Source organism: Cladosporium halotolerans (assembly GCF_011745625.1).
Source record: "Cladosporium halotolerans strain TM138-S3 chromosome Unknown Sca74, whole genome shotgun sequence".
NCBI classification, from domain to species: Eukaryota; Fungi; Ascomycota; class Dothideomycetes; order Cladosporiales; family Cladosporiaceae; genus Cladosporium; species Cladosporium halotolerans.
In genome coordinates, this window is record NW_027191525.1 from 1 (window position 1) to 23,536 (window position 23,536).

General features: G+C 53.2%; 5 protein-coding genes across 5 annotated transcripts; 1 reads left to right on the forward strand and 4 right to left on the reverse strand.

Annotated features, from left to right (window-relative positions):
* Window positions 1-6,054: 6,054 nt before the first annotated feature.
* On the reverse strand, window positions 6,055-8,639 carry WHR41_09293 (uncharacterized protein). Its single transcript, XM_069377897.1, has 3 exons — window positions 7,800-8,639; window positions 7,242-7,750; window positions 6,055-7,187 (listed from the first exon to the last, which is right to left on the reverse strand). Exons 1-3 carry the CDS (start codon window positions 8,604-8,606, stop codon window positions 6,299-6,301), a joined length of 2,205 nt encoding a protein of 734 aa, XP_069225151.1. The 5' UTR covers window positions 8,607-8,639; the 3' UTR covers window positions 6,055-6,298.
* A 3,863-nt stretch (window positions 8,640-12,502) lies between these two features.
* Window positions 12,503-13,660, reverse strand: WHR41_09294 (uncharacterized protein; the record flags this gene model as incomplete). Its single annotated transcript, XM_069377898.1, has 1 exon — window positions 12,503-13,660. The coding sequence occupies one exon, from the start codon at window positions 13,658-13,660 to the stop codon at window positions 12,503-12,505; it is 1,158 nt and encodes a 385-aa protein (XP_069225152.1).
* A 3,214-nt stretch (window positions 13,661-16,874) lies between these two features.
* Window positions 16,875-17,784, reverse strand: WHR41_09295 (uncharacterized protein; the record flags this gene model as incomplete). Its single annotated transcript, XM_069377899.1, has 2 exons — window positions 16,875-17,000; window positions 17,158-17,784. The coding sequence occupies 2 exons, from the start codon at window positions 17,782-17,784 to the stop codon at window positions 16,875-16,877; spliced, it is 753 nt and encodes a 250-aa protein (XP_069225153.1).
* An 830-nt stretch (window positions 17,785-18,614) lies between these two features.
* On the forward strand, window positions 18,615-19,610 carry WHR41_09296 (uncharacterized protein). The gene is made up of 2 exons (XM_069377900.1): window positions 18,615-18,892; window positions 18,956-19,610. The coding sequence occupies exons 1-2, from the start codon at window positions 18,692-18,694 to the stop codon at window positions 19,199-19,201; spliced, it is 447 nt and encodes a 148-aa protein (XP_069225149.1). The 5' UTR covers window positions 18,615-18,691; the 3' UTR covers window positions 19,202-19,610.
* WHR41_09297 (uncharacterized protein) lies at window positions 19,120-21,076 on the reverse strand. The gene is made up of 3 exons (XM_069377901.1): window positions 20,950-21,076; window positions 20,056-20,897; window positions 19,120-19,995 (listed from the first exon to the last, which is right to left on the reverse strand). The coding sequence occupies exons 1-3, from the start codon at window positions 21,031-21,033 to the stop codon at window positions 19,212-19,214; spliced, it is 1,710 nt and encodes a 569-aa protein (XP_069225154.1). The 5' UTR covers window positions 21,034-21,076; the 3' UTR covers window positions 19,120-19,211.
* Between the last annotated feature and the right edge of the window lie 2,460 nt (window positions 21,077-23,536).

Consider the following 23,536-nt stretch of genomic DNA (forward strand, 5'->3'; position numbering starts at 1 on the left):
CGATCATTCCGTTGTCATGGAGTGCTGCAGCCGGCGATAAGATGCTTATGGTCGGATTCATACGAGAATGACCTCTGGACTGGTCAGCATGCGCAGATAAATGAAAGCCCCATCGACAGCTTGTCTAGAGGGCTTTAGATGGTTGTGCCAAATACGGCTAACGTACTTGATGGCTTACGGACGCACCCCGCTTTCCGACGCGGCGAATTTTGGTTGACGAACCTCAAAATTATCTGGACATCGCAACTACAATACAATCACTTTCATACTCGCTTGAGCCATTCTCGAGTACTTCTTCTTCATCACTATCAATTTTCACGCTGTCAATTGGCTTCCGTGGCTGTCTGCGACTCTTCTTGTGACTGGCTTGCACTTCGGCTTCCTTCGCAATTTCGAGCACTTCTTGAGTGCTGAAGACGTACTTGTCCTTGAGCTTGATACGCTTGCCATTTTTACGTTGTTGACGAGCTCTTAAAAGTGTCTCTGCATCAGCCAGGCGTTTCCGGAGGATTATGTTGTCGCTGAGAGCTATCTCGCCAAGCGTCAGCGCTCGCTCGTTGTACCGTCTGGCTGGCGACAGCAACGCTGTCTTTTTCCTCAGCTCAGAACGCAGCAAATCGTTCGCTTGTCGCAATTCCGTGCTGTCTGGGGGTGAGCTTCGGAGCAGTGACATGTCGAAGTCATCATTGCAGCCTGGGGTGCGAGGTGTGGGACTTCCGTACCTTGGCTGCTGGATCTTGCTAAGCACTTCGATAGGGCTCAGAGGGCCCAGACCTGTAGCCCGCCAGCCGCTCTTGATGTTAGTCGTTGTCATTGCTCTCTGACGTGCGCGAATATACATTTCTGTCCACTCCACACGCTTAAGGCGGCCTGAATCGAGCCGAGACACGGCGTCGGTCTCGGCCGCAAGTGCGCGTTTCAGTGGAGAGAAGACACCGACATCCAGAGGCTGCAGAACATGGGAACAGTGCGGCGGCAGTATAAGAAGGTCAATAGCATTGTCCATACAGAAGGAAATGAACCTCGCGGTGATGTGGCTGCCGTGACCGTCCATGATAAGCAGCCGGCGCTGGAATTCGGACGGCCTTGTCTGAGGCTCGAATGTCCCTTGCACCCACTCGAGTGCGTGGCTATCGGACGTCCAGCCACTATTACTTGTAGTGAAGCGCCAATTGTCCGGGGCATCAGTTGGAATCCAGCTGGTGTTGGTGTGCTTCGCCTTGAAGATCAACATGGGCGCCAGCGCTTCACCTGCTGCGCTGATACACTCGATCGCAGTTATCCACTCCTGCCGGCCGTGTACAACTTTCCAGCTCGACTTTTCGCGAACATTGACAAGAACCCTCGATGTCTGGCTGGTACCCACTGCAAATCCAGATTCGTCCATGTTGTAGACTTGTTCTGGCGGATACTGGTGCTCCAGGAAGAGCTCTGTGACAGCGTCAAACCACCTCTTGACCGCTTCAGCATTGACAGCATTATGTCTCTTGGCGTGTCCAGGTACCCTGGATATCTGGATGACGTTTCCGGAAGCGATCAAGCCATCGCTTTCCAATAGGGCGCCGTGATGGTGGCGAGGGCGCGTCAGCCTTCAGCTGGTGACGCTGCTCTCGGATTTCTTTGGCCATGTCAACCACAAGCGCAGTAGACGCAGGATATCCTGTCGCTGTCAGATGGGTGATCCACCTGGCCAAGGTATTTTCTTCACGCTCAGATAGTATCTGGCGATACTCGTGCGTGCAAGATCGCGATACGCGTCCTTTGATCCTGTGACGGAGTGTGGATTCGGGTATTCCAAAAGAGCGAGCAATCGCCCGAATCGGAACCGATAGGTCTGAATTATAGGCCAGTAAAGCTCCTTCAACAGGAGCATCGTAATACGCGCTCGGAACACGTGGAATCGCGTCCATTGTTGGTGTTGCAGGGATTAGAAGGCAGGCATCGAGTTGGGCCCGCGTCGGAAAGCGGGGTGCGTCCGTAAGCCATCAAGTACGTTACATTAGATGCGAGTTTCTGGCAAGACCTTTACTCAGAATGGCATTGACTGAAGATTACTGTAATTCCGACACGTCAGGCATTGTTCACCACCTGTTAGCATCGTACTCACATCCTCCATGCTCGGCCCTGAATGTCGAACAGCCACGCAAGTACTGTAAGCTGTCAGACACCTTCCTCTCCAACGGCCACGTCGCTCTGACGGGGCCAAAAATGGCAGGCTATTGCCTTTTAGCATTCGCGTCGTTGGACATGACGAATGAGGGGCGCGGAGGGGGTCTCGAGATGTCGGGAGCTCTCTTCGACCCTGACGGCGCACCTGATCAACTAGCGTGTGAGTGGCCGCAAGTGCGCCGTGGGGCGCACCGTCATCAATATAAAGTCGTACACACGAAGCAACAATGCCAACTGAGCCGCTCTCAAAGTACCTGCAGGGCTATACACAGCCAGGGATTGCTTCAACCCTTGCCACCCGAAACGGCCACCCGAATAGGTCTCAAGTTCTTGGAGTGACAAGGTCGATACTGACCATATCACCAAGCCTGACCTGGCCCCGTCGATCATGATTATCCAAGATTTCTCGATGGAAGAACCAGCCCTTGATGTGAAGCCGCCCAGGAAGCCGACCCTACAGTCGCCGATACATTGTCATGAACGGACTCGTCGTTCGGAGAGCCCCATGAGTGCCATAAGTGAGATGGATTTGGATGATCTATCACGCAACGCTGAGGACGTTGTGTCACCTACCGCTCGACCCAGACGTGGATCTCTGGTGCTACGCTGCGCGGACTGTTCGAGCGTCGTCCTCATCGAGTACGGTCAAGGCGTCGTACCACAGCGTCTCCGCTTCCCAGATTTGTCAGGGAGATCCAATGGTATTGCACTTACGAATTGCAGGCGCTGCTTCACCCGCACTAAGAGCGGTCGGGAGGGCCGGGCTCGCGTCAATCAAGACCAGTACCGCATGACGCGATGTGCGGCCATGTGTCCCAAGCTGTGGGATGCGTCGGACTATATCAAAGCGGCCGCATTCGTCCTAGAAGAGAGTGTTGCACTCATGATGGTCGGGAGGGTTGGCTTTCATATTAGCTGGGACATGGTATCAAAGTCGTTGGATGCGAGAGATCAAGCAGTCAGCCTGGACATCTCGCAGGAGGTAACAGGGGACCTAGAAAGGGTCATATTGCCGTATCTTGCCGGCAATTGGGTCTGAGTCTCATTGCAACTTGGTTCTCAAATGCTCTAGCTACGACTGGGAGAGAAGGGTGTGGCCAAATAGGTTCAATGAAGACTGCAGTACACGAATCTAGGCTCTTCTACAGTGTAACAGCCCAAGCAAAATGCTTGCAATGCTAGATTTTGGTCCCGCAAATCTGACCAATTGCCTGCCTGTCTCATTTGTTCAAGCGTTCTGTGCGCGCGCGCAGTCTTTGATAGTGATGAGCTTTCAAGTCGCTCGTCACTTAGTTCATGGCATCTTGACTTGTCGCTGCAGGCCTTGATAAACTTTTGCAGGCTGTGTCGCGCTCGATTTTGTGCGCTGAGTCCCTCATCGGTCACAAGAAAATGGACGTCCAAATGTGAGATTGACAAAAAGCGGTATGCGCTGTCCATCCGGCATCTGCTTCACACTTACCCTGCGATGGTAAAGACTTGTTCGCGACTATTTGCTGATGCGAAACGCCTATCGTGCCGTCTCGGACACATTGCAGTAACGCTATAAGCTCTCGACATTACCTCTTAATCAATGCACAACGTTTTTCGCTTTTGCCCTAGCTTTGCAAGCTTATTGTCAAGATCCCGTGCTGCAGCGTTACCAAGGGGCCTTATCAAAATGCACAGTGCAAAAGCAAGATCTGTGAGTCGTGGAAATTGAGATAGCCGCGCTTTTTGCAGTAACCTTAACGTTACTTACATTCTTCTAGAATTAACGTTATAACAGAGATGCAAGAGTCACTACTATCCTGATCTCCAGCGAAATCCCACCATCAATGCTACACCTACCGGGGAAACGACGAGTACATCCCATAGCCATATCAGGGAGGGTCGTTGCGTTTACGAACGATCGCAGTGTCGAAAAAGGTAAGCGCATATGCCCTAGCACTACAAGTTCATCTTTCACATAATGAAGATCTGTCTATAGCATGAGTCATACATGTACATGGTTGCCGCGCATGACACAGTGGCGTTGGTATTTGTACAATAAGTGACACGCGGCATTGACCTTTCAATGTCCTTCCATCCGATCATATTTCGTCCGGCTTCGTCCGGCTTCGTCAGCTTCGTCCGCCTCTTCTCAGATCTCGTGTCCGTCGCCCAAAACTGGCATCGGCCCCACTCTCTTATCATGGTACACGAGGGCCATACCTACAACATCTGCGGGTAGCTGGTTGGTGGCGGCAATCTTGCTCGCCATAAGAAAAGGAGGCACCGTCACGAGTCGTCATTACAGCCACTGCCGCTGCCAGTCGAGCGTAGCGAAACCGTCAGAAATGTTTTACTCGCTTGTGGTTTCGACCCTGGACGATTAGGCAACTGGGACATCAAAGAACTAGACTCACTGCCGGCGTACGGCGTGCTCTATATTGCATAGATGGGAGAATGTGGGCTGTGTCGGTCGAGATGAGGTTTGAGTGTACGATGTTAATACGCAGGATTATATTTATGCGCCAAGACGGCGGTGGAAGATAGAAGTAGATTACCAGCATCGAGGCGGTGTAAGTCGAGCGCAAGGTCGTACGATCTAGTGTGTCAAGGAATGCTTGGACACTTCCGCTACAATTAGCGCAAGTTTGTCACTCGAATCAAGAGGTATACTCGCCAACGCGATGCTGCAAACCAAGCCTGGATTATTAGTACTGATGAATTTGACGTCGCTTTTCAAGGCTTACCTCGAATCGATCTGACTGATTCCTACAAGTCACGTCAGGAGGCATACCCGGCCCCATACTCCTAGGGCACGCATGAATTGATACTCATGCTCCAAAAAGCCTTGTCGCATCGCCGAAGAGGGACTAGGGCCGTAGGATGTTGTGGGCCGAATGTGATTCAGGCGCAGTGATTGGGCATCATTTGTTATGGCCGATGTGTGAGCCGGCTTTCTCTTCTAGATTTCTGCGGCTGCGTCTGGTAGATTGTGAGCGTATCTTCTGGTATCCGCTGAATTCTTCGGGTTGTCCGTGAACTCATCACACCTTTTCCTGTCCTCCTTCTCTGTAACCTGTGTGGGCGGTAGCCTTGTTGGTGACCTTTGAAATAGGCTCAAGCCTGTGGTATTTGAGAGCGGCGGGCGACAGGGAGGAGCATGCGATGGCGATCTACATTACGGCATGTCAGCGGCAAATCCTTCGAGGGTATGTCGAGGAGCCTTTGAAGGTGACTGAGGGTACTTGCCTTACCAGGATGCACTCTTGTAGCGAGGTGCGCGTGTGAAATCGTGGCCCCGATGAGGAAGCCAGACCTGAAGGGCCGAGCAGCGCTCGGCGCGCCAAGTCGGGAGATCTCATGCTCACGACCATATATATTGGTCACGGCAGCGGCCCTATCCTGCACTGGAATTGCGATGACAGCGGCCAAAGAGTGCTGATGGGTCTAAGATGCGTACCAGTCTGGCCAGGAACTTTGGTGTTGTCGTAGACGGTCGGCAACAGCTGCGTGCACACGGAAAGCCTTCGTCGATGACAGCCCAATCTCACTACCATCTCTACGTCCTCGCTTGGATACGGTTGGAAAAGCTGCAAGCTTGGTGGTGATGGTATTCAGATCGCACTTTGGTCTTGTTGTCAGTGTTCTGCGTGGACTCTCCGTTGCAGCTGCGCGTCATGAGTGAGCAGCTTCTACGATGCTGGTGGCATACCTCGCATCCCTCGCGTGTGGCTCGCTACTTGCACAAAAGCAGTTCGAGGCCCATGCTCAACATTCACTCCACGTAGCAGGGGCTTTAGCCATACCACGCTGCAAAGCCCACACAGGTGAAGCGTAACATATCCATGAGTAGTTCGTTCGACCGGAGAATCAACGAGGCGCGTGGCTGAACAGACAAAGCGGGGTATATGTCGATATGTAGTGCAGTACTGTACATGTTCATTGAATGTGCTATGGGTACAGTATTGTACACAGGTGGCGAAGTTTGTAGTACGATCTGCCAAACCCCCAAAGCTGCGCATGGGCCCAAAACAACCCGCGTGGAAACCTGCTCGCAAATGGGTCCGTGTTGGTAACATCCCGGGATCCACCATGAAGATGTGGCTGTTCCCGGACATTTTTCTGATCGTAACTGGACGATGCGGTATTCAGCATTTACCTACGATACTGGATCGGACTCTGTATCGACATCCCAGATACCGTGCACGTCAGAAGCCAGCCGATTTGAAAGCCTTCTCCTTTTAGCATATGTCAATTCGGCTTGTTGTAAGTGACTCTTCTTCGGCAGCGTTCTCTTGCCGGTTATTTTGACAGCAGCCGACGATCTGTCCCGTTGCAATTGATTCTTACCAGCCAACAAGGCACTAGGTCGTGGGGTGGCGCGTAGCTGATTCGATGGCGACGATGAATGTCGAGGTTTCGTAGACAGCGCCTCCGGCCTTGCAACTTGTCTCAAGCGCACAACGTCCAGGTCGACTCGCTTGTGTCTCCTCCACTTCTCCGATATCCTACCACCCTGGATGGCTTCCTCGATAGGCATCCTTGACAACGCCGTGATCTCGTGGCCGTCTCCGGCAAATACTGCGTAGAGTTGTACAGAAAGCTTGAACAACTCCGTGTAGATATACACATGGAAGACAGACTCGCCGTCCGAGGCGAACGAGCTCGACAACTGTCGCTGATACCGTCCAAATTCGGTAACTCTCTCGGTGCTGGTGTATGCGAATTGGTCCGCGTTCCAGCCGACAACTATTTCGTCGTCAGACACACCTTCCGGAGTGCCGAAGATAGACAAATCGAGAGAGACCGGGTCGCCGTTTGAGGGAACGAGTTCAATGTGCACGGGGTGCGATGACGACAACCTGTCCCGTACCTTGCCACCATCTAAGTCGCTCCCTCTAGTACAGATCCGCACGACAGTCGTTGATCTCTCTTCTCCTTCTACGTCATCGGGGTCACTTCTCATCCAGAGGGACACAGGAGCCTCCGTGACCGACATGATATCGGGATTATCCGCAATCCGCACCAGTCCTGCTAATACGGCGGTGCTGGCAAGATTGTCAGCGTGTGAAAAGCAAATCCAAATAAGCAACGCCACCCACCTGTGCGTGTCCCTATCTTCGTGTATAGAAACGCTGGGAAAGCCTTGGCTGACCATGTTCTTCAGAGCAGCTTGGAACGTAGGACTCCGCGCGCCACGACCGGTCAGGAGTATCCTCAATTCGGCCTCATCCGTATCAGGTGCGTCGGTCAGCGCTGCGCTTGTAAGCTTGACGGCGGCGTCTGTTAGCTTCTGCTGTACGATCTCGACACGATCGCTATCGAGCTTCGCGTTGGCCGTCTTCGCTCTGTCCATGATCCTGTCCCACTCTTGCGGCGAGAAGCCAAAGCGTGGCGCGGAGTCTGTTTCCGGCTCGGGCTTGAAGTAGTCGTCAATAAATTCTGACACTTCCCACACGTTCGCATCGCCCGATATTGCGCCATTGGTCTCGTTGATCCTGCGGAATACGTCCTCCACTGCCAGGTTGATCGCGCCGGCACCTGCATCCTCGGTTTCGTATTGATGAACCTTGTAGGTCGGACCCGACGCGATTTCGGCAAGTCCTACGTTCTGGTATCAGTTAGCGCTGCTGGCACGAGAGCGGCTGGCTTCGGCTTACCAATGTCGAGTGACCGCAATCCACCACAACACAAAGCCCTTCGGCTGTGATTTTACCAGGATCACTCGAAATCCGACCTACGAGACTGCAGAGGCACTCATCCACAGCCTCAAATTGCACATCTGCCCAAAGACTCTGGAAACTCAGCATGAGCTCTTGCACCTTGCTATTGCGCCAGCAATCGCTGACGTTCAGGTATATCTTGAAATCCTTAGCCCTCGCACCAATTGCTTCCTGTATCATATGTTGGAAAAACCCGATGGCGACGTCTTTAGGCGTTGTCTTGAGATCCCTGGCTTTTTTGTCCTGCAGTTGCAGTGTCCGCTGTATGTCTACGGGAATCCCCTCGTCTCCCATGAAAATAAGTTTCGGGTGTGAAAACATCTCCCAGTCTGAGGGGTTCTTCTTCCGAGCGCGCACAGCCGCATGACCGTGGCGCATCTCTGCTGATCTTCCTTCTCTCTTGACTGCTGACATGGCTGGAATTGCCTCCGCACCGCCAACACTGCTGGCTCCCACGCCTTGCGCCCACCGCACAAGTTCCCACTGACCACCAGGCTTTTTCACCATGGCTTGACCGTTGGACGCGCCGAGTTCGATGACTGCTGCCCATGTCGTTGTTGTTGGGGTTGCTCTCTGCTCCGACGAATGGCCGGGCGCGGGCGATGCATTTTGCGTCGTTGGCGGATTCTGCGCCGATGAAAGGCTTCGCGCCGACGACGGCTTTTGCGCTGTCGGCAATTTTCGTGCTGACGATTGGGTTGGTTTAGCAGGTTTTGGTCGCGGTATGTGTTTTATGCGTGCCATTAGATCGGTGATGGAAGCATAAAGCAGGATTGTGGTAGTTGGGGCGTCCGTGTAGAGAGCCAGACACGATTCCGGAAGCGCGACATAGAAGCGCCATTCTCGCAACTTTGGGGAACGTTGCATACCGGCTGCACTTTGCATACTGCTCGCCGTCTTGGCGATGCATTCAACACGATTCTCATCACCCCTTTCCATCTTGTTCACCTCTCAAGGATGCCACAGTGTCGCGATCATACACTGTCGATCATCATCTGTCTCATCATACAGTCCAAGTCGCATCAACTATGACAGCGGCTGTCATCAGTCCATACACGGCTGCATCTCTGAAGTCAGGCGACCGCCAGCTGAAACAGAAATTCTCAAGACGTTTCCCAAGGACAAGAGAGTCCTATGATGGTCGAAAAGAGCAAGAAGTCGTCGCGATAGTTTCTGGAAGTACAGACTGGAAGCGCGTGGGTAAGCCGTGGTTTCGACGGGATGCCGTGACTGGCATAGTATTCCGCAGAGCGCCAGCAAGCCGTCTATACCCAACGGGCCGCATCACAGTTTGCGTTCCTCACGAGGTCGCGTTTCATGTCACCGTCAGTCTTCAGAGACTCTACAGCTACTCGTTGATGACTGAGTCGATCACAGGCTCTGGAGCATCTCGAATCGCACGCGCTATCCTTGGAAGGCAGGAGGCCGGATAGCATCGATTCGACTATCGCTGCGAAGTACACAGGAGTCGATCGAGATCAGCTAAGGTTCATGAGAAAACACTGTCTTGACTGTAATGCCGACGCTGGAAGTACTTTCGAGATTCCACTGGACTGTCCGCAGGTCGTACGCAGCCTCTTGGTGACGCCTGATACTCTTGACCCCAAGTCACATCCGTCGACAAAGATTGGAGGCTCAGATCCTGCTCGCAGGCGAGGTCCTATGACTGGCGGTGAGGTGGATGACCTCAGCTTGAGCTCTACTGCTCGATACTCCAACGTGTTCTGGATAGGCTGTGAAGACAAGATAACAGAGCCGGTTTCCACTCAGATCCTTCAACACAGGCAAGCCGCAGCAGTCAACAGCGCACATGTCCCTAGCTGCTTCTTGCTTGATCAAGCGGCACAACTACTTTCCGTTGTGGGCCCAGCTTTCCTCAGCATGGATTGCGAGCAAGTCACCGCCCATCAGTCCATCGTCACTGCATCTACCCTAGCTGATCGCTCAAGATGCAAGGTCATGTTCCAGACCGCCAACTGGTTGCAGCGGCAGCTTATGCAAGGCCAGTCAATATTGGACTGCAGTGCTATGCTTATGCTAGCTTGGCGTCGGTACGATCCGGAGTACACCACAATTGTGGAGGATATCTACGCACATGTGAAAAAGTACGAACCAGGTGTACTACGTGTGTTTCCTGCAGTTGAAGAGCTAGAGCATGCGCATGGAAAGATTGACGACATTCGGGCATTGGATCAAGTCGCATGGTGCGCACCATCCGGGTGGTCTTTTCGCCCGATCACTTGTGATTGCACGTCTGCATGTCGTCTTGGCGAAGCCGGAGTATTGAAACGCACGCATAGCTGTGGCAGCGAGCATGTGATCGTGCACCCAACGGCATCAGATGTTTCGAGGCATCTGCAATGTCTATCAGGCCAGCGCAGGACGAGCAAACGAAAAGTGGCGCAGATTACCGGACGCTGGTTCCACCAAGAGTTCATCGAAGGTCTGCGGACGACGGGCGAGTTTCGGGTCTTCATTGTCACCGCGAGAGACACAACAGCGACGCGCGGACGGAGGGGGGTAGTGATTGAGCTAGTACATACGCTCGAGCTCGCTGACAGAGAGCTTGTTGTGACGGTCCTGACTTCCCGTTCGGCCTGGCCAGAGAAATCTGACACATACAGAGAGATCGATCTCCAAGAGCTGAAGAAATTTGCTGTGCACGTATTTGACGCTCTACGGAACAGACCGGACTGGTCTACTAATTTCGAGTCCTTAGAGATCGGAGCTCGAGTGGATGTCGGCGTTACTACGGTGGGCGATGCGTGTCGTTACTTCGTCAACGAGATCACTCGGATCTACGAAGCAGATTTTTTCGCGGAGTGGTTGGCGCAGCCCGGAACGCATATCTGTGAAGCAGTAGCGAGGGCTGTTGAAGAAGTCTTCATAGCTTCGTCCGATGGCTAGCAGCTAATTGTCAGTGAGCACATTGCAGATGATGTGTCAAGCTAAACCTGCGACGAGCCTTGGGGATCAAAGGCCAGGCAGGTCGCAATCTCTTGGGGCGTATCTTTTTAGACGGCTTCCTATCTTACATCTTTTCCTTGCATCATACTGTATCCAAGTAGTAATCGTACCCTGAGCTACATACATCTTGTCTTCCTCGGCTCATTCCACCAAACAAGCTCGAATTTCTCCTGTGTCGTGTAGCTGCTCGCCTGAGCTTTTGTCTCTCCTCAGGTCGTGCTCCTTGGTGTCTGCCTCTTTCCGTCTCGCCTTCGAGGTGGTGGACCGGTTTGTCGGATGCTGCGACTACAGGGTGTAGTACATGGGGCGGAGCCTTGCGCGTGATGCTCTGCGTGGATATCTGTGATCTAGAATTCTAGACCTGGACCTAAATCTCGGAAGAGTATGTCACATTGAACCTTTGCGCAGACAAGCGAAATGAATAGTTGCGAGCGTCGACAAGTTCACGTGTAAAGAGCTTGACAACGAAGGCACAGTAGTCTAAATCGTACTGTATTCAAGCCATATAGCTTATGACACGTCGGCTATCTTCACGGCGACTTATATGGCTTCTACATGTGCTCTCGCGTTGGTCTTTTACCGTATAATCCTGCTCGCCGTCCCGCTTTCATCAAAGCGCCAAGGGTTTTGGGCTCTAGGCCCTCCTACTGGTTCTCGCGTGTGGCCGCAACTACTGGCTCTCATCTCCTGCTCTCTCCCTCATTCTGATATCCTTCTCGTATTACAGGCTGGACGCCTCCAGTGCCGGAGGCGTACGCTGTCTTGTCCATGTTGTCTTCCCCTGGGGCTTGCCAGCCGAAGCTGAGATAAGTCACAGATTTGGATTCCTTGCTGTGCACCCCTTCGATTCTTTTGCAAGAGGTGGAAGGGGCTTGTTCTCACTTGCGCTGTCGCCTAGCGTCTGTAGTGCTTGCCTTTGTCCTCCAGCCGGTCGAGCCCATTGGGCGCTCGTGGCGCTCAAGCACTCAACAGCAGTTATCCACTCTTGTCTATTCGCGACACTCGAACAGGAGACGCGCCACGCATTGTCTGCTGCCGTTGCACTCGTCTTGGGTTATCTTTGTTCTCATCAGATTCACTGATGTGCTTCTTCAGTTTTGGTCTGTCGCCCCTTTGTTCTCACGCATTGTCGCACGTAAAAAAGCGATGCCGAGCGCATGTGTGGCGGCTGCTGCAGCCTCTGCCATCTTTGTCCCTTTAGTCGTCTTGTCGACAGGTAGTGTCGACAACGTAAGGCTGTGCCCTTGCGCTCTAAGCTGTTTTGCATAATTTGAGATCTGCTTCACTCGCGGTACGACCCATTCACAGTCGCCGTTCACCGTGTCGATGTCTTGTGAGCGCATATGGTCATGAGTGCTCACAAGTATTCAGTTGCAGTTGAGCAGTAAGTTTGAGGGCTTGAAGCTGTGATGTAGAGATCAGAATCATCAGAGTGCGGAGTGTTCATGAGTGAAGTACAGTCACTACTCCCGCTCATTCATGTGGTGCCCGAAACAGCTCCATGTCTGTCCAGGTCATCTTCGTGTGGGCTATGTTCTCCTGCCGGCATGGTGACAAGCGCGCGAAAGCGATAAGCTGCGGACGGTGGTATCAGCGCGTCTCCCAGACATGTCGCCCAAGATTGCTCCTCGCGGTAGGTTGGTAGAGATTTGCAGCAGTTAAAGCTCGTCGCGCTAGTTTCGTTGAACCACCTGCTGCAGGTTCATCTGAAGACAATTGATTGCTGTAGTCGACGGCCTGCGCGGTGGTGTGCGAGTCCCTGGATCCGGCAACTGAAGAATGCCAGGTATCGGATTGCATGTGGCATTCATCGAAGCGCCGACCATATTATTCGCATGGTAGAAGCTGTTGGAGCTAACACCTTGTGTCGTGGGATGCATATCATCGTAACGTGCAGCCAACTGAGGGCCAAGTCCGTAAAATGTCGCACAAGAGGTCTTCGAGCCATACTGCGGATATGTGGCAGCTAGGGTAGCGCTAGTGGTCGCCATGGGAGCGTATACCCCTGGGTACTGTGTATCGCCAATGTAATACCAAGGCTTGGTCCGTTGGTAACTGGGGACCATCGAGTGGATCATGGGACAGAGGGCATGGGTCTGCCCGTCGATTGCGTAGTGCTCGGTCTCTTCGATTGGAGCGCGGAAGTTCTGGTTACAAAGTAGCTCGGGTCTGATGGAGATGTACTGAAGACGCGGGTCCTGAAACGGTCGAGCAAGAACGTTGTACTTGACGTCGTCTACCTTGTAGTAGGAGACCATGTGATACACGACGCCATTGACCGAAACTGTCATGGTCTTCTTGACAAGACCATCGGCACGGAAGCCATAGCTATCGACCAGCGAGCCGATGAGAGAACGCTCGAGCTCCTTTCCTTGTTGATAGCCTGACAGACCAGGCTTCACCTCTATGCTGATAGGCGGCTCGGACGGAGTGACGTGCGCGGTCATCTCAACGTTCTGCTGACCGGTTAAATCGCTGCGTTGGAAGCCCTCTGCACCGGTAGGGCTGTTGCGTTTACGCTTGGTGGCACGCTTCTTTGCGCCAGGAGGAAAAGGTTTGTCTAACTCGCGGTAGACGAGGAAATTGCCCAAGGTGCGGCTGGGGCTCCAAGCAACGCCGTCGGTCCATCGCTTGATACCACTTGTGTTCTCCTCGTAGATGAAGATGTTGCCGCTCTTGATCAGTTGGCTGCGCTCGCGGTCATGTGGACGTCGTGATACGTGATGAAGCGTACCGTTCAAGCAAGCTTCGAAGAGGACGAGGGCGTCCCCACTGGACTGGACGAAGCCTTCGAAGGCAGGCTTCAGGTCTGCTGTTGCATGTGCGTTCATGGTTCCTTACCCGTTTGGTGTCTGCAGAGAGGCCAATCGAGGTTGGGCTGGAGGGTATGATGAGTGACAAAGATATTGTTCAGTCTTGAAATCGTAGCGTGCGCGTAGAAGTACTCTACGATGCTTTCTAGTCTAATCTCGCTTCGTCTCGATTTTCCGGAAAGGCGATGCCTCCAAGGCGCAGCATTGGAAGCGACAAGTCAGACGTGCACCAGGGTTGGGTTCCCTCCATCGCCAACCCTCCCAAACGTCTTTCCACGAGTCAGACACATTATCTCAGTGGGTACCATCCTCGGTAACACCTCACTGTCCCGATTTATAGCGTCCATTGTGTATCTTCACGAAAGACAGCCCACATCATGCATGTATTTGACTTACTCGATCCACACGTCGCCGGCATTGAGTGTTGTGTGAGATGCAATCTCGGAGAACGTACCCCGATCTTATTGCACATGGACTGCGGCGTCTCCCCCCATCTTCGCATCCTCGCCAGCCTCCTTCAGTCTGATCTCGTTTCGGCCCAGCTTTCTAGGGAGGCAGTGACCTCGCAGTCATTCGAGTTTCGGGATCGATGGCCCGAAATAGCCATGTTCAGCAGATGGCCATGCTAACTTACTCACATTGCTAAGGCTGAAGACAGAGTAAAGGGTGAGACCACTCGCCGCACACCACCCCCGGCCACATTTGTGACAAGTCCAGTATATTTCAGGGATGCTAGTGCATCGGCAGGACACACGGCCAATCCCGCTCTCCTGAGGGTTGACACGGCATGCGATGAGTTCATTGTCGCTTGCGTCACACTACTCTTGTGCGCGTAGTAGCCTACCAATATTCCTCAACGAAGAGTTGATGGCACGAATGACGCAGCCGAATCAGGTCGCTTTGATAGTTCAGAGCGCTCAATAATCGCGTCAGTAGTATGAGCGAGCAGTTGGGTCCTGTGGAGTTGTAGCAAACCGCCTTATAAGGGTGAACCCGTCACCGGTGCCCATCATTTTTATATCAACCTTTGTTGCAATCTATCGCAAAGCACGCACAGATATGTCGCATTTCAAACATTCTCGAAGCTGGTCTGCGCTGCAGTGGCCATGTGTATGTAGTGGATGAGCCATGTGAGTGACCCAAGACAAGTGGGTGAATAAATCATCTGACAGAATGTAGGCAGCCACTACGATGAAAAGCAGGAGTTTTGTGGAGATGTCTATCTGGAGTACTTGAGAAAACAGCAGAATGAAGAGTACAAGCCTCTTTCAATCTTCCATCCAAGCCAACAGAGTCAGACTGACGAAGACGTAGAGGAGAAATCGACCCACCGTGTTGTAAGCTTGTCACAGCGACGAGAATGATGGCCGGAAACTAACGTCCCTAGCATTTTGCCAACTCCGCAAACGAGAAGCATTCGATTGTTATGCAGCTAAGCTCATATTCATAAAGGCAGCTGCTGGCTGCGGAACATCAACCGAAGAGCAAGACCGTCTGACAAGGTACTGGCAGCACGCGATTCAGGGCCAACTGGCTTGGGAGTCCACAGTTGTTTTGAAGAAGGGCCAGAGCAAGAGGGAGATAGGCCGGTGCCTGGACATCTCAGAGGGGGAACACCAGAGAGCTTGCTTGAGAGCCATCTTTGCTTCATCTAGACAAGCATGAACCCTTCCGGTCCTCGCACTTCGTACTTCGTGTCCAAGATCAGTGTTGCTCCCAACAGCGTGCCTTCCGTCGATTTCCGAAACCAGCGACCCTGACCAAGATTATCAGTAGCTCCCAGTCAGATGCGCAGGCGAACGAGATTGATGAATGCACGGTGGGCAGTGTGAATCGGATTACGAAGTATGTTCGCAGTCCCTTGCGCCGGGCTGCGCGACCCATGTGTCGAGTGGGACCGGCTCAGTCCCAGTGGCCATCGATGAGACAAACGCTTGAGATGCTACCGGAGCGATAGGCGGGTCATTCGTCCAATGCTGGAAAGCGCCATAGTTGGGTGGAGATCCAGGAGCTGATTGCGGTAACTTTGGCATAGCATCGTCAACGATTTCTATGAAGTCTTTGAGCATCCCAGCGAATACCCTCCTAGGGAAGACCCTGTAAGTCGTCTTAACATTCCTGGCCTTTGGGTCACGATATTCCATGACCAAGTTGGAAAGGTCTCGCTCCGGCTCAGCTCTTCAAAGAAACAGTGCCTTCATCCCAGGCCGGATAAACGGGTATCAGGTAGAGTATCTATAGATCTCCCCTCCCAAAAAAGGAACGACAGGAGATAACCACCCCAATGGCAAATCTCTCGTCGATATTCCTTTTCCAATGAAGGAATGCCTCTTCACAACAATTAAAATTGACTACGAAGCCGCTTTGCCCGGCAAGGGCTCGCTAGCCACTCTTTGAGCGCTCAGTTCAAGTTGAGTTGAATCCTTTTCCGCAGCAGCATCTTTCTTATGTAATTTGCGCAGATTGTTCGCCGAACTCACACTACGCATGTCTGGGCGGCCGTCCTTGCGCATCAGGATCCCGTCCGAGTTGCGGATAGGCTTTGTGCGGGTCGTTTTATTCACAGAGTCGAGGTCGTTAACCATACTGTAAAGATGGACATTAGAGGCTACAGGCGTCGCACTGAATTCGTGTTCTTGTCCGGCGGGATACGGCCTGCTGTGCGGCGGCATTCTGGTATGCACGGAAAGGTCTGCAGGCGACGGTCGTGCAGCATCAATCCGAAGATAGGCATGCTGTCCAGGGTAGTGTCCATTTGTGGTGGCCTGCTGAGCCGCTGCCAACTGATGCTCTCTCCATTCAGGTAAGACCTGTTTGTGTACGTGCTCTTGCGTTGCCGCTTCTGACGCGGGCGGAGGGATAGTTGTAGGGCCCGAACTGCCTCTACCGCCTCGGCCTCGGCCTCCACGACAATCACCACGGTTACCGTGTCCTCGTCCACGACCTGTCGCACCCGTGGTACTGTGCTCGAATAGAGCGCCAACAGCTGGATCACCATTCGTCGCACACCAACTCTCTTGGCTATCAGGCTGTCCAGTAGACGTTATGAAGCGATGCGAATTGGTGGCTCCTTGACCTGGTGCTGGGTGAGTGTGTGGCTGGATGGGGTTCTCTCCAGAAGGCACCCGGCCACGTGCTTGACGCGCTGGATTCACCTGGGCTTGTTGCACATATGGACACTGGTGGTAGTCATCGTCAAAGCTGGACCTGGGCTTCAGAGGTGGCAAGGTTGCTAGCTTTGGTCTCTTAGGCAATCCGTGCCGGTCTGAGTCGTGCTGAGGCTGATGTTCATCAAGAGGGCGTTTGGAGGCTTGGGTGAGATTAACAGCAGCCCATCCGCCTGCTTGAGATTCTGATTCTGGAGGGTGCGATCGCAAAGGGTCGTTAGAAGATGGTGGAGGTGGTCGTCCAGACGGTGGGTATGACTCTGCAGGACGCCAGCCACACAAGGCAGCAGGAGGAGGAAGATGTAGTTCAACGGCACGGAAACCAGCCTGGCGAGAAGCTTGCTGTACTTGCCCACTGGCACTAAGCTGGCGCTCTTGGCCGCGATGGAAACCGGGCGTGGGTCGGGACTCGAGGACTGGAGCTGGCGGATGACCATGCTCGAAAGGCAGTGCAGCGCCTGGACGCATGGTAGGCATTGGGTGACTCGGAGCTTGCTGCTTCTGCTGTGCGCGCATGGCCTCGTAGTGTTGTTGTTCCGCACGCGAAGCTGCGCCACTAAGCAGAGGACCGGGGGCGTTGTTCGCGATCTGAGTTTCGAGACGCTTCAGGTGTTGTTTCGTGAGCTGGATCTTAGTCTCGAGGTTGTCGACCCAATTGACTTTGGTAGTAACGTTGGCTATTGGGTTGGCCAGGACTTTGACGTCGGTCGGTTCGTAAAGACTCTGGTCCATCGCTCGGGGAAGAAACCAGCCCAGACGAAGGTCGTCGCGCATGCGTTTCATGAAGGCGACGACGACCTCTATGTCACGCTGCAGTCGGCCAACGGTCTCATTGATATGCCGGAATTCCTGGCGGTGGCCCTGGATAATGTTGTAATTGAACGAGACCTGCTGTTCGAGGCGGGCAATGGCGGCAACCATATCAGCCTCCTTATAGCGTGGAGGCTGGGCATGCTGGTCGTCCGGTGCAACCATGGGGGAGACTCGCGAGTGCTCGTGAAAGAGGCAAGCCCGTACACGAGGGCACCACTGTACTTCTATCCGAATCCAAGGGGTTGGCCGGGCAATAGATGATTGGAGTGTGTACCACGTTAACAAGCTGGGCAGTCTATGAAGACGAGGAAATTGCAGGGTCGTTCCGATGGCATGCGCGGGTGGAAGACTGTTCACACGCCAGATGATCCAGAGGTGTTGCTCCGGGGGCATGCGCAATCGAAGGCCGCAATCCCTAAGCGACCATCCGCGCGCAGCACCCCAGTTGGCGCCTTTTGCGCTCTGTTACTGGACGACTTGAGGTGTGCCGGGCGGTTTGAGAGGGTTGGGCAGGGGTGAGCGGCTCTGAGTGGTGGTTCGCGTGGCTTGCACAACGACAGCGCGGACGAGCAGCCTCGAAGCGTCATCTCACCGGTTGGGGTGCACAGTCGCCGCTCCCCCAGAAAGTCACCATGTTCTTCAAGTCATCCACACATGGGCTGGGTGTCCTGTGAGCGCATGGTCATGAGCGCTCTCGAGGAAAAGGTGATGCGGACGGTGTCATCGGTGAGTCTCCTGGACGAGTCGCCCAGGCTCGTCATCACAGTGACTTTGATGAGAATTTCAGTAGCTCGAGCTTGTCGTGTCAGTTTTAATGCTCGCCTCAAATTGTTCACCCGTACCACATGCTCACCAAAACTGTATATATCATTGATGCAGCGCACATTGTCCCGACGTTTGTCGTAGACGTGGGGACAAGCGAGCCGATGACGTGTATCTTGGCACCCCCACCCTCATTCCCAATTCCGCTGTGCATAGCCAGCTGTCACCCCTCTTCATCATCAGAATCTGAAACCACACGGACCATATCGACATAACACTGCTAAGCGCCCATCGATCTGAGGCGACCATGGCCGATGATCCTGCGGCTCGAGACATCGCCGCTACGTCTGACACATTTCGCGAACTCGCTAAATCCGCTGGCGAAACACTCAATGACGCCACGCGAAAGGGCATTACATCTACCGACAAAGCCCGCGGCTTCCGCCTAGTCGACATTAAGCAGCACCAGGAAACGTTACAAAATGCCATAGGGCATTTCGAGCTGAAGGTGCGTAACAATCGACTCCATAGTGCAGACAAGGAGGATCACGTAGCTTACCGACCCTTGCAGGAGTTCCCGCGGTTACACCCTGGCAAGAGTATCCGCTGGCACAAATCGATACATATTATAATCCAGTATGTAAAGATTGGTGAGAGTACCTTTGGCGAGGCAGAAGAGGAGCTCTTGCTGCTGCCACTCTACGTTGGAAGAGCAGAAGACCAAGACAAGATCGGTCAACCCTCGAGTCCAAGAGCGAGTTTTCAACTATTTGAAGGCGATATACTGCTCTTTTATAAGATTGTGGCGGCGCCATGAGTACTAAGTTTCAACCTTCAAAACATTCGATGAAATCGTTATCTGCATAAAGAGTACCAAGCCATTCGTCGGTCAAGAATTGGCTAGTATTGACAAACTCATCATAACCAAGAGGAACGACCGAGGCACCATTGAAATGCGGCCCCGGGGCCATCACGACGTTCGGCCTCCAAGAATTTACCTCTTCGTGTCGCTGGGACCCGAAACTTGGTCTCAACCCAGCCTGTTGAGTCGTCCCCATGAGGTTTTGCCCACTAATAGCGGCATCTGTGGTTACCACTTCTTGCGGCCATTGGGATGAGAGATTTTTACCGTACATTTGGAGGTTCGTCCCGTACGTTTCTTGAGCCGCTGATGTCAAGACCGTGGGGTTCTGCCAATCGTCATTTCGTAATTCGCCCGCATCAGCAGTCGGACCAACGTCTAGCCTACTCCCCTGCGAGTCGAGACCATCTTGTACCCAATGCTGGCGAGCGGCTGCTGCCAATATGTCCATACCTGTACTTCCAGGACTTGACGTGGATGGCAAATCCGAGTTTGTGGCAGTGGTGACCGCCGTCCCGAGCGACCGGTCAGTACCTTGCTTCCATTCTGTGCGATATAGCTCTGCTAGGGTGCTTCTTGTGCCATTCTGGAGCAACGTCTCATCACCTTTGTAGATCCGTACTGCCTTGACCAGGAGACATCTCACAGTGTCATGCAGTTCGCCAACTTGGAGTGCGAGGGATGACAAGTGTATCTCGCAGAAAGCCCACAGATCTTTGGCGTGTTCGATCGGAAGTCGACGTTCAAATCTGTGATGTGATTATCAGTTTCAGTCTAAACGCTTCTTATGGTTCAGGAGGCAGACTAACACATCTCTGTGACTCGGCCCTGGCATCACCAGACCGCCGAGTCCCCATGCTCTGATAAAATTTGTCCACGCGTATGCGTTGTTGTGAACCCCTCTGGCGCTTTTGAACGACAGACCAGTCCGTTTTGCGGATTCACCGCCCCATCTCCTTTCCTCTTCCCTTTCTTGTTTTCCTTTCCTCTTGGTGACCTGAATGAGGTTTTCCTTACACTCGTGATAGATAAGTAGGGCTGTGAACCTTCTCTTGACGTCGTTAAGATGGACCGATGATGATATACTTTCATGAAATATAGTGACCCGTTGCAACGGCGAATTGTCTTCGGGAGGCTGATGAATGCCGACCGGCTCTTTCAGATCCCAAAGATTGCCGATGCCTTTGTCGCGGATGTATTCATATCCTTCTTGCAGAGCGACAAGTGCTTTTTGCGCAACTTTCCAGTTCAAGGGGCGCTTCAAAGGTTCACCTTGCTCGCTTGCCTTCCTTCGCCGTTCTATGAAGAACGCCACAGCTTTTTGTCGCAGCTTGCCAAATTCTTCATCCGATGCCTCGTCTGTTTCGTCAATGAGACTTTGTTTTGGTGTTGCACCTTGGCCTTTCTCCGGTTCTCGTTCCGCTGCCTCGTTTTGTTCCTGATTTGGGGCTTCATCTGGTCTGTCTTCACGCCCCTGATCTCTTGTTTCGTCTGGGTCCTGCGGTTCCTCTGTCCGTCTACGTTTGCGGGGATCACTGCACTGGTCGGTGCCGCCATTCACATCGATCCTTGTGACCCAACGGGAAAGGATCCGTTCCTGTGTGATATTGTCACGTGTGCCAATATAGTGCTGTATCGCAGCCTCAAGTTCCTGTCTCATCTATTAGCCACGCGCAGACCGAAGAATACAGGGTAACGCAAACCGGAGACCCCGACGACAATTCCGCATGGCGTAGATATTCCACCACGATAGTCTCTGTGTTTGCATCGGGAAACATGTTTGCCATCACATAGCAAAGAAGAGGAGGATGCGGAAAGTAGGATGAGCTTGCCACATCATCGGCCAAGATTCCATGAGCCGGTGAATCTTGGCGCTGCTCTGTGACGCAGGAGACGGATGATACGCAAGCGAGCGATCATGCGAGCGGTACATCCCTTGGCTAGGCGAGCTTTGATCACACCGGGGAAGTCGTCCCTCGGCGCCCCCGCGTCAATACAATGCATGATCAGTTTTCCTGTTATTGCAGGAAGGCGTTCTCGCTCATCACATAAGGCCAATTAATGCTGGATGAGCCTCAGCAGTAAAGTCATGGATCGCGCGCAGTTTACTTGACAATCTCCGTTCGAAGAGGATTCGGCTCGAAGAGGATTTGCAGCATTACGATGATCGATAGTGCTTATAGACATTGAGTTTCGCTGGTGGGCTTCGTTGCTTGAGCAGGGAAAGCGGCTACGGCACCCGCCTTGGACGGATGAATAAACATCAATGAACGATCGCACCTTGGAGAAGTCTGCGACTGCTTTGCCTTCCAGCACCGCAATATTACCGGAGCTGTGCGCAGCAATCGTCCGTTCTCTGACCCAAGCCACCGCCGAACTCAAGTCCCTGCTGTTGCGGTAGCACTATCTTCGCTTGCCGGACGCTGTCCGTCCACTCTTGGCGAGCCCTGAAGGATGGAGATAGGCTCAAAGCATACCACAATGGGCAATGACAGTGAGACATCAACACTATACACACATCATAATTTCGATTCGAGGAGTGCTTGTAGCATCGCAGCGGTTGATATTGCCCTAAAGCATGGATTCGGCGCAGTTCAACGATATCTCTGGAGGGCTTGCCTGCTTCACGAGTGGCATATGTGAGATGGGCGAGTTCGCAGCGATCGTCCGATCTAGCAGTCAATGGGCGCAAGTTCCTTACGTTGCAGCATGACCACCGTTGTCTACCACATACAGCCGCTCAACTCTCAACACAAGCAAGCCCTGACGATAACCCCAAACCATACTTCAACAGGTGATCACAGTGAGACGGCACTACTGCATACACATCACACTCTCGGTTCGAGGGTGGCTGTAGGATCATAGAGATCGATAGTGCTTGGAAGCAGGATAGTTGCCAGGAGTGTCAAGAATGATAATACAGACGGGCGAGCACGACAAATGTGAGGGTCTCCACACGCCATGGGCCGCCCTGACAACGCACGCATCTTTCACCGGAGCTCCCCTTTACGATACCTTACCCGGAAGGCAAACAGATCGCCGTGGCGACACCTGACGACGCGACACCTGACGACGCTCGAGCGTGGCCGTAGGTTTCACAGCTCGGGGACTCGGGATCATTTAAATGCGCGGACACGTCAGCCCGTGAGTCTGGCCTAACGTCTTGCGAACCTCACACGTCAGACGGCAGCGATACGTCAAGCACTCAACCCATTCGATCACACGCCAAGGCCAAACGACGGCCAAATGGCAAAAGGGTTGGTGGGAGGTCTGGACAGATATGGAAGACGAGGCGCTTGGAGCGGTAAGTCTTGTGTGAGAGTCACGATCATGGGCGTGTGCTGACGAATGGGCAGAAGCAGTGCAATGCTGAGTGTACAACAACAAATCAGATGGATATCTGAGAGACTGGACGCAAAATGTTGGGAGGTTTCCAAGCTCCAGATCGAGGTGAATAGGCTCCGGGCGGAGCTTCGTGAGCGGGCGTCTGACTTGAAGACTGTTTCTCGAGTGGGTGGATGTGTCTATGCTGTGAGAGCAAGCGTGGCCTGTACCAACCCGGGCCTTGGAGGAGTCTACTGGCGAGAGGCGGATGAGGCATCGTGCCCCGAGGCAGGCACCGGCTGTGCCTGGAACGAGACAGTCTCCGCTCGCACTACGTAGCTCTACACCTGTATATCATACAAGCATAAGTGCCACACCTAAACGACGAATGGGAACAGTCCCTGGCGCCGCCAATAAACGAAGGATTCTGGAGATGTAGGATGTCGTGCTGATGGTGGCGTAAGACATACGAGATGTATTCGGTGACTGAGGGCGTACATCGCTCATGGTCCAAACATGGTTGTGCAACGCAATCGACGATACTACCTGAAGCCATGCTATATTAGGTAGGAACGATCGTGAGAAGATAGTGGCCTAGCCTTCCCGGCGGTCGATCCACGCGTTCACACGCACAGTATCGACATCGAGCCAGCGGTTGCTACGATCCCAATCTGTCGGGCACACATGCTAATTGATGGCACTCAACGAGCCCTGAGGATAAGCGGACTCCATCCATTTGCAGGTGATCGGACGGTAGGTCGACATGTCACGTAATCTCGGTTGCAGGACTATGCAAGTCACTGCATCCTGCACAATGGGGCTGAGACATGGACGCGAAGTAGCAGTACGTCGATTTTGTCAACGGCCTCGGTCTCGATGGGAGGACATATATGACGGCGGCCGTGTCTGGGAGGAAAGGCTACAGATGCGACTTGCGGTGCACCCACCACAGATGTATCATGTATC

Coding starts and splice junctions, on each gene's coding strand:
- WHR41_09293 (XM_069377897.1), bottom strand. CDS start 8,606: ATGGCACGCATAAAACACATACCGCGACCAAAACCTGCTAAACCAACC. Junction 7,751..7,799: donor ATTGCGGTCACTCGACATTG/GTAAGCCGAAGC, acceptor AACTGATACCAG/AACGTAGGACTTGCCGAAAT. Junction 7,188..7,241: donor GAAGATAGGGACACGCACAG/GTGGGTGGCGTT, acceptor CAATCTTGCCAG/CACCGCCGTATTAGCAGGAC.
- WHR41_09296 (XM_069377900.1), top strand. CDS start 18,692: ATGGCCGATGATCCTGCGGCTCGAGACATCGCCGCTACGTCTGACACA. Junction 18,893..18,955: donor TAGGGCATTTCGAGCTGAAG/GTGCGTAACAAT, acceptor CGACCCTTGCAG/GAGTTCCCGCGGTTACACCC.
- WHR41_09297 (XM_069377901.1), bottom strand. CDS start 21,033: ATGGCAAACATGTTTCCCGATGCAAACACAGAGACTATCGTGGTGGAA. Junction 20,898..20,949: donor AATTGTCGTCGGGGTCTCCG/GTTTGCGTTACC, acceptor TAGATGAGACAG/GAACTTGAGGCTGCGATACA. Junction 19,996..20,055: donor GGGCCGAGTCACAGAGATGT/GTTAGTCTGCCT, acceptor ATCACATCACAG/ATTTGAACGTCGACTTCCGA.